Source organism: Rhamphochromis sp. 'chilingali' (genome assembly GCF_963969265.1).
Source record: "Rhamphochromis sp. 'chilingali' genome assembly, chromosome: 16".
Lineage (NCBI taxonomy): Eukaryota > Metazoa > Chordata > Actinopteri > Cichliformes > Cichlidae > Rhamphochromis > Rhamphochromis sp. 'chilingali'.
Window position 1 is genome coordinate 18497446 of NC_137943.1, and position 14448 is coordinate 18511893.

General features: G+C 42.0%; 1 protein-coding gene across 3 annotated transcripts; it reads right to left on the reverse strand.

The window, feature by feature from the left end:
* Nucleotides 1-1465: 1465 nt before the first annotated feature.
* Nucleotides 1466-12591, reverse strand: kctd1 (potassium channel tetramerization domain containing 1). 3 transcript variants are annotated; one of them, XM_080861769.1, is made up of 6 exons: nt 12415-12591; nt 7491-7802; nt 6489-6667; nt 5721-5865; nt 4251-4556; nt 1466-1814 (listed from the first exon to the last, which is right to left on the reverse strand). In XM_080861769.1, exons 2-6 carry the CDS (start codon nt 7725-7727, stop codon nt 1653-1655), a joined length of 1029 nt encoding a protein of 342 aa, XP_080717895.1. In that variant the 5' UTR covers nt 7728-7802; nt 12415-12591; the 3' UTR covers nt 1466-1652. The 3 variants fall into 3 exon arrangements, with proteins under 3 accessions (XP_080717895.1, XP_080717896.1, XP_080717897.1); XM_080861770.1 differs by lacking the exon at nt 7491-7802 and adding an exon at nt 8972-9111 and having other exon boundaries at nt 12415-12588; XM_080861771.1 differs by lacking the exon at nt 7491-7802 and having other exon boundaries at nt 12415-12587.
* Nucleotides 12592-14448: the final 1857 nt, after the last annotated feature.

Here is a 14448-nt window from a genome sequence, read left to right on the forward strand (position 1 = left end):
GGACTTGCGTGGAGAAGTCGGCTCTATTCAATATAACTAAGTAAAGAATGCCCTGTGTAGTCACTGATGCGCCAGCATAAATCCTCCAAGGTATAATATTGCCTCGGCAGTTTGCTTTACCTCTCTGGTTGGAAAGAGCAAAGACACTACATAATGTCATGTTTTGGGGTTTTTTTTATCATGTTTGCCATAAATACATTCAGGTTTCTTGAAATAATTGCGAGCGGTACAACAGATGCAGCAAAATCAAATTTATGGAATTACTAATTAACTGCTGTGAGACATGTGAAAGCAGTCCCTGCAGCAAAGTAAAAACTGTGAACAGACACCATAACTACTTTAGCTGAGATTTATTTCACTTTTTTTTTTTGCTACATTCTTCTTTACTCAAATCTAGGGAGCATAGGTGGGTCAGTTATTTAAGAAATACTTTATATTCAACTTAATATGAATATGTGCTACAAATAAAAGTGATCTTGGAGTGGGTAGTACAATAAGCTTTTAATCTGTTCAGTCATGTCTGAAGCAACAAAATTTCCTTTAAAAAGTTTAAATGTAAAAAACACAAACACATATACGATGAAAATTTACAGGTCATGACTCAAGGGAATTTTTTTTGATCCAATTAAATAATTCCCAAAGTAGGACGCGGGGGGTTTGCAGCTCATAGTCCCTGATGAGGCAAATGGTGTGTCATAATAATTCACAAAATGATTTCCTTACTGCATCTAGCGGCTCCATAGTGTAGTGGTTTACACATTTGCCCAACAAAAGAAAGATCCCCAGTTTGAGGAGACACAAATCCCTTTTGGGGTTGTGGCAGGAAGGGCATCTGGAATAAGAACAATCTGTCAAATCAAACATGCAGAGCCACCCGCTGTGGTGACCCCTTGTGAATAAGAGAGCAGACGAAAGTAGCTTCTTCTATTTCCTTACTGCATACATGTGTGTGTGTATATATATATATATATAAATAAAAGTCTTTGAAGTTAAATTTTGATGTCAACTGTATTTTTTGACTTAGGCCAATAAAATAAGCAATTAAAGAAAAAAACACTTCATTGGTGTCGTAATTATTTAACGTCATGTTATTATATGAAAAACAGATGCTGTTGTTGAGACTAACTGTTTATGACAACGAAGACATTCTGCACTGTAAGCAACACATTAGTGACCTTTTCAAAACAAGGGGTAAAAACTGATTTAACCAATATGCCAGCGACACTGAATCAAGTCACTGGTTGAAAAAAATACAAATAAAAAAGCTATGCAACACATAAAATCAGCAACAAATTCTTTTCTTTTTAATTTATATGGGAAAATTAGGACTCCTATTCAACCTAATGTAGGCTCCAAGTTTTAAAACAAACTTTGTTTGGGGATCCAGCATATATAAATCCTTTTTTAAACTGGTTTAGGGGGACAATCTCAAACTTATCAAATATCTTGTATCTTCTTATGGCAAAAAAAAAAAAAAAAAAAAAAAAAATCTCCTGTTGCACTTCATTTTTATTCTTTAGATGATTCTCAAGTTTAAGAAAACAAAAAACATCAACAAGGGAACAAAGAAAAACAGAGTCCACAGAGCTCTGCAGCGTCAAGCGTTTGGCTGCCACAGAAAAGTCTAGCACCTCCTGCTGCTTGGGAGGCTTCTAGTCTAGCTGCTCCTGCTTTATCCTGTTTGAATTGGGCCCTCGCTGACTTGTCCTCCTCAGTTCCCTCCTCAGGACGTACTCGCTGAACTGGGATGAGTCCACGCCTCCGCCGCAGGAGCCAGCGATCTCGAAGCCACGTTGCTGGAGACGCTCTAGAACCTGGGAAATGTGGAACAAGATAGAAGGGGGGAGGATGTCAGAAGCAAGATATTGATTATAGAAGGAAATGCACACGGTTGGTCATTTCTTGGTAAAAGTCAGTGTGATAAGCCAGTCAGGGAGTCGCTACAACAGTGATGCTAAATTGTTAACCACTAACCTTTTGTTCACTGCTGCAAAGCTGAAAAGCATTCAATCACCCAAAACTCCTCCAATTATGTGCTGCTGCCTTAGTCTAGCATTGGAAACAGCTTTGGGAGTAAGTAGCAGCAACATACGGCTTGTGACGGGAATTTGGATGGGACTTTCACAAGACTTTCACAAAACCAAGAGCCTCTCATATTGCCTCATACCTCATTTTCATTGTTTTCTAGTGTATATGTGTGTTTGTCTATGTGTGTGTAGCTGTTCCTGATCCCACAGCCTCGCAGACATCTACAGACGTGTCCAGGGGGGTTGTAGGATCACATTCCATCGAAGAGGCCCCAGGGAGCAGTGAGGCTTTCTCTCTGCCACTTGGCTCAGTGTGGGCTGCTCAGGAAAAAAAAAACCCTCTCCCCAATTCTCCCCCAGGCCCAAGCCTTCACCAAAACTACAAAGGTCCCCCTACTGCTGGCAGCTCTCTCTGCTCCCCTTCCTTCTCTCAAACCCCCCGCCCTGCCTCCATTAGCCGCAGATACAGCATTCACCGCCGGCGTGCTTTAATAACCAAACAGGATTATGGGCCCTGCCTGGGGACAACCTGCTAGGGAGCATGCTCACTCTCTTGCTTGCTCTCCACGACTCACTCACACACACACACACACACACACACACACACACACACACACACACACACACACACACACACACACACACACACACACACACACACTCTCCAGAGTCTGGTTTGTGTGTGTGTTTTTTGGGAAGGAGGCGGTGATTTGACTTCCTCAGACGGAGACATAGTCCAAAATCATTGTAAAATCTTTTCAAATATGCCTTTACTTCATCCTTTATGGATGCATGTCTGAGGATTTTACCATCAATGAGTTATTGGAGTATGAATTTATAATCTGGGAAATGCAGGATTGCCAAATACATGCAGACAATAACAATGGAGGTTGACACAAAAAGAGTGTTTTGTTGAGTAAAGGCTTACTTGTGTGTGCAGCATACACCTATTTTTTAAAAGCTTCAGTTTTGCATGTATTAGTTTCAGGTAAAAACACAGTTCCTGGGAAAGGATCATATTTTAATAGAAAGCAAATTGAAACTTGACCTCTAGTTCTTACAACAAACTTATTTTCTATCTCCTTGTAATGAATGGTGTTCGAATAGACTCCCAACCCTTAGATTTATAACACCCCTAATAACTTATAAGAGTTTACAAAGGCAAAGTTAACTTTAATAAACAAAGATAAACTAATATATCAGAAGTGCACAACCTCAAGATATTGCTGGTATTGATTCACTAAGGCATCCAATTCTTAGTAGGAAATCTTGCCAAATGCTTTTCGGATGTTATACGCAGAAACAATACTTGAACAGAACACCATCAAAGTCTTGATTTTATTTTAAATTGGACGTCAATCTGTTGATCCACTAAGACACTCAGAGTTACTGACTTGTGTTTTCATTACACGCTGAACTTCCTCTTTCTTCTTCCTTACAGTTTCCTTTTGCACCACTGATAAAGGTCTCAGCTGTTCCACTATGTAAAACTCCCATCATTAACAACTTTCTCATCACTTTTCATTAGTTTGGCCCTAATGCCCACTGTAAGCTGGCGTTTTGGTCATCATTGTTCAAATAATTCACAACAAACTTGAAATGGGCTGAGAGGCTCCTTCAGCTTCTCTGGTCTCTGTTTTCAGTCTTTAAACCATCTAGCACATGGTGGAAGACTCTGGCCAATGTAATGACTTTTTAGACCAAGAGACCAAAATAAAATGTTTATAGGTTGTGAGACATGGTTTCACCTGAAGTAATGGGTTGAACAGAGACCTTTCAAACTGTATGTAAAACCAAAAGTCCAGATTAACTGATTTTTTTTTTTTGGCATATGAAGCACACCTACAGCTTCATTTTTGTGTGATGCAATGTTATATGTTCAAAACCATCCAAAAACATAGTGTTACATCAGTGGATAGTACTGAAGCTCAGCCCTTTTTCAGCTCTCCAGTTACAGTCAACATTATTATTCCATACAAATCACAGAAAGTAAAGATGGTGGTAGACTTGTGTAATGATAGCTTTCTAAATTAGCGCTTTGATGAACTCATCAAAGCACCCATTTTTCTGCGAGGCCGTTCTTGTAATTTGATTGGATTAAAAAAGATTAAAAAAAGAAAGCCTGCAATCAGACATAACTAATTTTTTATGACAGAAAAAGGCTAAATGAGCACAACATTACTGCAATCAATTATTATGTTTTCAAGATAGATGGATACAAACCTGGACAGAGTTGAGGTGACAGTACCCATTCAGTGGGAACCGGATGACGTGTGTGGAGTCGTGGTTCCAGCCAGCATTGACGGAGTTGCACATAACGTCTCCGATTTCTGGAAACACATCTTCGATCAGGGCCTTGTCACCGCTGAGTGTGATCCTCTCACCCAGGTCGGGTGCAACACGCACCACCAAGCACTCGCAGGGACGGGACACCCGACCTAGCTCCTGGTCCTGGCGCCAGCGCTCCAGCTCAGCAAGCATGGGCTGCAGCTGGAAATATCGTGCTTCCTCATACAGCAGGCTGTAGTCCTGTAGGATATAAAAGTTGAAGGGTTTTCACATCATTGCATTCTCGAAAAAGAAATGTGAAGTTGTCGGCCTTAACGGTTTACACATTAAAACCATGGTAAATATGGTATATGTTTTCAGGGTTGTATCAAATATGTTGTTCCTGTTGATTATTCTGTTTAGATTTCAAAGTATTTTGTAATATTTTTTGTTTTTTCCCTCCTAGATCGATGCTTAATTGTACAATATTATCTTCTACACAGGTAGTCTTGATGCAGAATTCTGGACAATCTGGATACTAGAGAGCAACATACTAAAAGACACAAAAAGCAAAACAGTTACCGTAAAAGTCGTCATTTTCTTTCTAAAGCTGAGATATTCCAAAAACCCCCCCAGAAAGAACAAGGAAGCTTTAAAAGCACTGTTCTACATGAATGAACAATAAACCCTAGTCGAGACACCACTCAGGAAAAATTACAAAAGATCCAAAGTAGAGAAGATACAGGGCGACGTGTAACACAGGGTTGCATGGGCTAGAGGAGCAGAGCCTTTACTCACAGCACTGCAGGGCCTAAACTGCACCACATTCCAGTTTTCACATGATCCTCTCAACATCTACTCACTGAGCATATGGCCTTAGCCTGAACTTGGTCTTGTCTTTTGCCTCTGCTTATTTTAACTGACATACTTTTTGCACAGTGGACAGTCCATCTGATAATGTGGTTATTTGTTTTCTCCCAGGGCAAGTTCAATAATTATTGCTTAACTATTTGAGTGGGGGGTGGGCTGCTTATGTGCCACATACAGTGACAGGCACCTTGGATGGACACTTGGCACAAGAACACAGAGAGCTGCAGAAAAAAGGATATCGTATGGCCATGGGTGTCAGTATAATTGTTTCAGTACGAGCCTGCTTTTTTACTTATGTATTGCAAAAGAATCTTTGCCAGTTTGTAGCTAGAAGGAATCAAACTGCATCTCTTGATGAGGAAATGCTTTGCAATTGGGGTTTGTTTGGTAGAGCCCTGATATTTTCTCTCCAGCATGTGAACCATTTTCAGTAACTCAGGGAGGACCAGTGACCAAAGGCGTTCCACGGCCTTAGCATTCATTGTGTGTGTTAAGTTGTAGGACTGCTGACTGGCTGATGGGAATTTACAGTTTCTAGGATGGGCATCAACTTACTTTGAAGTCGTCGGGGATGAGGAGCTTGGACGTCCTGAGGAAGTTGAGGATATAGCGGAACATGTGTCCATCCCTGTCAATGAAGTAGTGCTGCTTCAGGCTGTCCAGGACTATAGGCTCTGTGCCATCAAAGAGACGACCAATTCTGCCCGTAAGAGAGAGAGAGGAGGGGTGGTGATTTAAGCAGAAAGGGAGGTAAGGAAGGAAGAAGGAGGACAACATATCAGTGTATTTTTTACACTCACAAAGAATACTTGTAACAATTTTTAAAACCTAAACTTGATCTCACTAAATCTGTCTTAAAGAAAGAAAGAAGGTCCTGAGAGGTCAAGGCCAGCTGGTGCTTGGTTGCCTGAGGCAGGGAGGCAGTCACCCGCGGGCCTGTGCTTGGAGCGACAGTGTGGCCTCCCAGCCTCCAGATGGCTCCATGCCCTTTGGCTCTTTACTGCCGCTGTGACATCTGTCAGAATAACCAAGTTGCCTTTGTCTGCTCTCTGCATTCTGCACTTAAAGTGCTCACAAATTGTTTACCCCTTTAAAATAGCAGAGTTTTACAAAATGTGACATCTGGCCGTCGCGTTACAACAATAACTAATAAACAACAAACTGCGAGGAAATTCTGACAAAAAAACATTAGGCTCCATCAGAAAACATCCCTGTAAAACACACAATACATGCAAAAATCCTGCCACAAATGGTTACCCCTGACCCTGGATCTTAACCTTCCCCCTCCACTTAAAATACATCTGTATGGCAGGGCAAACTCACCGAGATTCTGGAAATTTTGTTAAGGTGGCCAGACTGCTGGTGTACATGTGCCCACCTACATCGATGTGCACAGGAGCATTGGACTTGGTGAGCTGAGCAGGTGTTGGGATGCCCTGGTTACTCAAGGGAGACACCGGTGACCGTGTGATCATGGGCCTGGACATGCTGGAGCGATTATCCTGAGGGAGCACAAAGGAAATGCATGTAGGAAGACACATTAGATTGTAATCTTCTGCTGCAAATGAAACAGACAATTAAAACAACTCTAGGGAAGATCGAAAAAATTAGTATATTAGGAAAGAAAAAAGAAAGAAAGGCTAATAAGAGACAACAATCTGTGCATTTCTTTATCCAATATATTCTGCAGACAGGAGTGGAGAGCAAGGGTGGGTTTTTTTCTTGTTACCCTTTTCTGTGCAAGATAGAGCAGCCCGACCTTGACCTGAATGTTGCCACAATCCACAAGCATCCACTCCTGTGGGCCATAATCTCCAAAACCAAATTAATTTGGAGCATCAATCTCAGTCATGAAAATGAGCAATAATGATTCCTGATTTGAATACTATAATAGGATTTGGAGAATAACGTCTCACGATAACCTACAAACACCATTAGGAGACGATTTCTGTTAAGCTCTGAGATGAAAAATGACTTTATACCCGAAAAAGTTTGAGTGAAGATTGGAGAAAACCTCAAAAGTGTCCCGATCACTAAGGAGTGAGCAGGACATTAGACACATCTGCTTTAAAAAACAAAACAAATAAAAACAAAACAAAACCGTGAACTCAACACATACATTTTACAGTATATTGCACAGGAAGGACTATCTGACACTGTGTGCGCAGTCTACGGTTGAGGGCACCGAGGTGATGATTTCTTCGATTCGGTAAATAAAAAAAACAAAACTACCAAAAAACAAAGTGTCCGGCACTTCGCTCCATAAAGTCGAAAGTTAAATCGCTCTCCCCCTCCCCAGACAACACGACACTTTTACGCGTTTACCTGCGCCGGCATCACTGTGGTTGGAGAGGAAGTCACCGAATGGTCATTTTGCTTCAGAGATGCTGCGGGAACGGGCTCTCCTCTGACAGCGAACATCAGCGAGCTCTCCCTGCACTCCGCCGCTCGGATCGGGAGCCGTTTGAGGGAAGCGTGCACGGACTCATCCACGGAACTGATTGGACGGGGACGCTTTCTCGCCTTCTGATGCGTTAAGTCCATGATATCCGTTTCGTCCATTACGGCTCAGACGTTTAGGGTCAAAGAGATAGGAGAAAGCAGTGAGGCTTTTTTTTTTCACCCTCTCCAACACACCTGCCAAAAATGAAGAGGCGTGAAAAAAATAGCGAGCACCGGGGGTGAGAGCGAAAGCCGTTGCTGTCACACGGAGCGGCTTCTTTGCAGTGGCTGGGAGAAGTCAAAGCCCCCGACAACATTAGCATTGTAGCGCCCGCGGCTCTTTTGGGCTGTCGCTGTTTCAGTGGCAGGTATGTGTGTCGCATTTTCGCGGAATGAAACAAATCCTGCCTTAGCCTGCAAAATGCGATCGTCTGCTTATGATGCGATTTGGGTTAACACGCCACATCTGGACCTTGAACAGCTGGCCTTTGCCCCCCTTTTCGGAGCAGTGTTTCCACGCGCGACCACTGCCCCCCCCTACACGTTGCTGCCCATTGTTCAGCAGCAGTTTTTGTTCAGCCTTCCAACACATCAGTCGAACAAAGTTGAGTCTGTGACAAAGCCGAAACAGTGGCCAACCTTCTCAATCACATGGACAAAAAAAAAAAGAAAAGAAAAAAATACCACTGCAATAGCCCATTCAACCCCCCCCCCCCAAAAAAAAAAAAAAATACAACCTCCCCCCACCCATACACACACTTACCAGCCATAAGCACCTGATTGATTGTGCGCTTTCCAGTCACACAAAAGCAGTCAGGAACATCACTCTTATTTTTTAGATGGCCAAATGCATTCTGAATATGATGTTTTAAGGGAAAGGACTCTTCACTATTTACAGGCTGCAAGATGTTATCAATAACTAAACGTCCTTGAGGTCAGCAAAGAAACACTGCATGTGAAGTACCAGCTAACACCCCTTCAAATCAACGGTGTGACCCTCAGAGCAGCTATAAAACTTCTTCATCTGTTTCTCCCTGGCTCTGTGTCTGACAAGTCTAAGCGCTGCGGTGTGGTGTTAACACCACCTCCAGTGACCACATCAGCATTGCAAAGCTACCACACTAATGATATCGTGGAGTATAAAACCAGACCACAACATGTCCAATTGCGGTTAAAAGTACTGCCACAGCACTCTCCTGGGTTGTTTTTTTTTCCGCAGAAGAAATGTAGGGAATCCACAATTTTTAATAACATTCAGATTAAAATTAATTAGTTCAACCACTGGCCTTAAAACATCCACATTCCTGTTTCTCATTGGCAGTGTGAGTTTCACACCTAGATACCCAATTAGCAATTAAGCTTGCCTTTGAGTGTAGGCCTCCAATGCGGTGTGTGATCCTGGTCTGATTTGCATGCCACTTGTGCACGCGCTGATAAGCGCAGGCAGCAGCCATACATAGTTTTAAAATTCAACTCCAGAATCCCTCGCAGAAGGCAAAGGGGCCTGCGGGGCAAAAGAGAGAGAAATCACATGGCTGCTCTTCAAAAGGGGACCTGTGTAAGGCAGCCGGCAAAGTGCGTGGGATCACACTCAGAATGCAGGTAATTTGTTCCCTGACTAATTTGTGGAGATGGTGGTGTGTGCGTGTGTGTGAGTGAGAGAGAGTGAGTGAGAGAAAGTGTGTGCCTGTGGAGAGTAAGTTCTGAAAACAGCTTGGTGGAATTGGATTTCCTCAAAGCCTTGTCATTGCAAAGGTGGATTGAGTGTAAAATCTGTGAGGCATTATGGAAAATTGCAGGGGAGAAAGAAGAGAGAGTGAAAGAGAACGGGTGGTTGGGTGGGTGGGAAGTGGAGGGTTGGGAGCTGGAGGGAGCCAGTTGAGGGAATGAGCTCTCATATCACAAAATCATCCCGAGTTGCTGGAAATAAAGACGTGTCGTGAACCTTTAGTCGGACCTGTGTCTACGTTGCTCAAAATCAGTTCAAAGGTCACAGCGTCCTCAGAATCTACAAGTACGAATCCTGAGATGTGCCACACGAGCGCTTTTCCAACCTGTTGCCATTTTGAATTTGGCACAGCGCTACAGAAGTCTCCCATGCATGTTAGGATGTTTGCGAAAGAAGTCAAAACGTATGTGTTCAGGGAATCTGTTCGTTTATCCAGCTCGTGTAATTTTGTTGCACCACAGTATGCACAAACAAATCTAAAACATGCGCAGAGCATCAAAGCCCGGAGCAGTCGAGCTACTCCCTTTTGTTTCTGTTGTTTTTCACCAGTTTTCTTTCAGGCCTTTAATGCAAGACCATCTTTCTTCAAACTTTAAGGAACTAACACCTTACAGTAGCTCAGGTTGAATATTTAGTAAGAAATAGCAGGGTATGTGTTCCACTAATAATTAATCCAAAAACATAGAAAGCAAGGATCTGTCTGCTGTTGTAATAATTGAAGGGCCTTCTGGGGTTCAGCATATGTAACAGACTGACTTTAAGTTGGCCATCCCAGAATGCAACTCTTCACTGTTTCGACATATCTCACAAGATACAATTAGCATTTCAGATCAGAGCATTAACATTCAGTTCAAGGCAGGCAGACTGGTATTTACATAATCTGGATGGGTTGTCTCTGCTTTGTTGCCTGTGGCCATTTGTTTGAAATGTCCATACACAGACAACTACAAACTCTGGGTTAACATCAGTTGCCGCTAGCTGTATATATAAAATATATATGAAAAAGGTAATGATGAACTGTTATAACAGCATGGTTTGGGTAAAAACTGTAAGCTAGATCAAATGCATATCCCACTGGACTTTGTATACTTTGTAAATATAAAGTAACTGCATGCTGCAGCAAAGCCAAAATACCGCATTTCAATAAAACTTTTGTCATTGTCATTAATGTTTTTGTTTTCACATCTCCCCTCTTTGATGACAACTGACATAAGCATATAAGTTCTGAACAATGACTGCAGAGACTTTGTCTTCAAACTGACTCCACGTCTTATACTTAACAGTAAAGGGAGTATTTGGTATGTTTCAAATGACCCGTGGAGATGTGTTTAGTATGAAAAAGTACTAAGGCATTAAATGAAAGAATGAAGAGGTTGCCCACACAAACACAAACACATCACCACATTTGAACATACTATGCAAACCTGTACCGTACTTTAAAGCATCTTGTTGATTTTATGTGTAGTCACCATTTCAATTTTTGGCTGTAACTTGCATAAAAATAATCATTTCCAGTAGAGCACGGTGGTCCGGATAAGCTTTGATTCTCCACACGATCAAGAATTTCATACACAGCTGGTAACTATAAAACAAGCCATAGTAGTGCTTACTTATTTATCAACCAGGAACACACAATTACTCCCTCAGTTTTCTCAGACGTACTAATCTACTTGAAAACGATTCTTTGTGGAGTTACTGGAGCTGTACATCAGCATGACATCACAGATAAGGAAGTGTGATCAGTGCTATGTAGCCGCAGGCTGTTAGAGACTGTAGTGCATGTTCACTGGCATAGAGCAAACTATCCCAGGGCACAGGAGTGGCAGAGCCACTACAAAAATACAATAACAGCATTTCTCTCCCAGTGTTCCAATCGAGAGCAAGCAAAGATGAAGTTCAAACCGATCCTGTAGTTTCACTAATGCGATTCTGGCCTGTTTTGTTAAGTGTCTTCTTTCAGCTCAGAGCTCTGTTTGTAAATCTACTGTCACTGTGAAACAGATGAACTGAAGCCCTATATACAGTTCTCTCCCCCCCCCCCTTTCCCTTTTTAACAGCGCCATCAGGTGATCGGTCCTGACAACCAAACATCTCAGTCCCACCATTCTCTTTATTCATTCACCCCCTGGAACTCGTGAAACTGGCTAAGGGCTTCATTACAGGTGACCAGAGCTGGATTTGAGTATTCTCCCTGGGGTCCAGTGGTAGATGTTTAGTAATCAAACACAATCTTTTATTTTATTTTATTTAAAAAAAATCTTTATATTTTAGGATACCACATGCAATACTGTAGAAAGTACACACTTTAAACGGAGTACATGTCTGTTTACAAAGTCTAGTCCTACAGGCGAAATAAGTCGATACTGTTACTACTACTGAGTAAGTATATCTGTGCCGATTCGCATCCGGACCTTGGAGTTGATTACGCACGGCGCGGTGGTAAAGCGATTAGACTAAAGACTAAATTCGCTCCTATTTTCGTCTTTAAATGCATAAATGTGAATCTCATAACGCGGACATGGCTTGCATTAACGGATGATTCACAGATTCCGCACTGACGTGTGTAAAAGGTACATCCTGTCATACAGAATAAGAAATACGCCCTCGGCAAAATTACTCCACAATGGCGTCTTTCATTAGAAGATCTAGGGCAGCCAGGAAATGGAAGTGTTTCACGACAAAACTCACTTCGAAAAACCTTTACGAAAACGACAAACGCGGGTTTAAGTAAGTTACGAGCAAGTTGCACAGCAGCAGCAGACACGGAGACGGCGATGTTTTCCGATCTGAAACGCGCCAGGAGCGAATTCACACGGTGGATAAGTAGAGTCTTTGCTCGACAAGATCACAGTCTGAGCCCGCTGTTCGTTTAGATTGGATGCACCAGAACGTCCTACATTGTAGTCACGCGCATACATTTGTACAGTAAGTAAGGGACAATAGCCAGGAAGTGGTTAAATATTTTTTAAGAACTGTACCGCTCGAATCGCTTGGCACATGCGTAAAAGCTGCTGCGCCTCTATGTCCCAGTCCATCCAACCTCGGGAATAAAATCAAACCAAATAAATCTTCGCTTACCTGAAACATAGAGCGGCATAAAGTATCTTTTTGGGCACCTTTTCCGTCCGATTTGGCCCACGATCTGCCTCTGTTCCTACACCAGTGAGAAATGCAATAGCTTGGCTAAGGTAGACAGAACAAAATACAGAGAATACTTGCTCCAGGGCTCCGAAACCCCTCAAGGCAAAGATCAGGATACAATTAGCTCATGTCTCTGCCCCAGTCTAAACCAATCTGCAAAATAAAACCGCGAGCAAAGAAAGAGATCACAGCAGCAGTGCCTCAGTCTTTGTTGAGTTTATGTTTTTATAAAATCAAATATTTTTTTTCTTTCTGCATTTACAACACCCTCACCCCTCCTGCCTCCAACTTGCCTATTGCCTCGGTCTCGCAGAGAAGCTGATTTTAATCGTTATGATTAGTTTTGATGTAACGTTCCCCCGGGCGATTTCTACAAATGGATGGAGTGTTTTTCTGCCAGGGAGGAAAGGCAGCAGATGATGATAATTATATAGATTGTTGGTGGAGTCCTTTGATTTTTTTTCTCCCCCTTACTTTTCAGACATCTAACCTGACTAGTTTGCTTCTTTAACGTATACACGCAGCATGTGCTCCCTGACAACTTGTTGATTAACCTTGAATCAACGAAATTAATAGAATGTGCTTAAATGAAATTCTCACTCGAGTTTGGTCTTTGTGATCTTTTCAGTCTCTTTCCTCCCTTTGGACAACCTCCAAATGACGTAGACCAGTTGTATAAATAAGCACTTGCAGCTTGCCTTGCCTCAATCAAGTCTGAATCAGTGCCCGAGGGTGATGTGCGAGCTCATTTCAAATGTTCAACCATGCATGATTTCAGGAAGATTGAGGCACTTCTGAGGCTTTTAGAATTACTTTGGGGATGCAAACAGTAAAGGAATTACATGTTCAAAGTTACAAGTCAACAGGCATAATTATTCTTTCCGAGTTAAGAGTGGTGTTTTGTGCACATGTGGGCACAGGGTTGACAGTTATTCCTTTAGATTCTTAATAGTTATCCCCATACCATACACTATGAAGGAAGGCTGAAATATCTCCTGCGCCCCCTACTGGGCAGAACATAAACTTTCTTATATGAAAGCAAAGCTGTTAGTGTAACTTTACCCAACATAAAAAGCAGAGAAACCAGAGAGAAAAAAAGATGGATAAGACATCAATTTAAACTAAATATTTATAAACATGCCATGTAGCCTAATGTTCACGCAGAGACAAAACTGAATCCAAGCTCGTTTTGAAGTTCAAGCAACAGTGGAGAAACAATGCCACGTCACTAGGGACTGATGGACTGAACCATGTGAAAACATATTTCAGCTCTTTTCATCAGGAAAGTGGTGTCCTCAGATCTTTTATAAATTACAAACAAAATTGCCTTTTGAGGATGAACGTCCAATTCGGCCATGAAACTTTCCACTTTTTGACCAGCACGTCCCACAGGGACAGGGGATTCAACTGTTAAGATGAGGTTACTTTTTCCACAGGTTGCTGGTTTGGGCCACAATACTTCAAGAATCAGGTGTCAGCCATGATGCCATAAGAATGAACAACCTTTATAGAAATCCCATATGTTATTTTTTTCTGCACGAGTGAAGCTGTCTTTAATATAAACTTCAAAGCATTCAAAATACGTATCATGAAACTAACCAGGGTAGACTGCTGAATGAGTGCGGTGTTGGTTGCCAAAAAAAGGAACCTAAGCAATTGTTCCAATGTCCCTGTGAACGGCAGGTATTTAACTTGGATTTAGACCTAAATAATGGCAGCAACAGCAGGCCTGCACTCACTGGCTGTACCACATTTTGGTGGACAAATTATCCAGATTGGTTGCAGATGTTAAATTTGCCCCAAACAGAAACTGCCGAACCTGAATGACATCATAGGGTTATAAATGCTCTCACTGGAGAAAGCAGAGAGGAAGCCTGGAAAACTCACTCCGCCTGCTGGAATTTTTCTTTTCTTTTTATTTATTTATTTATTTATTTTAACGGACTACAGTAATGTCTCAGAAACACTAGG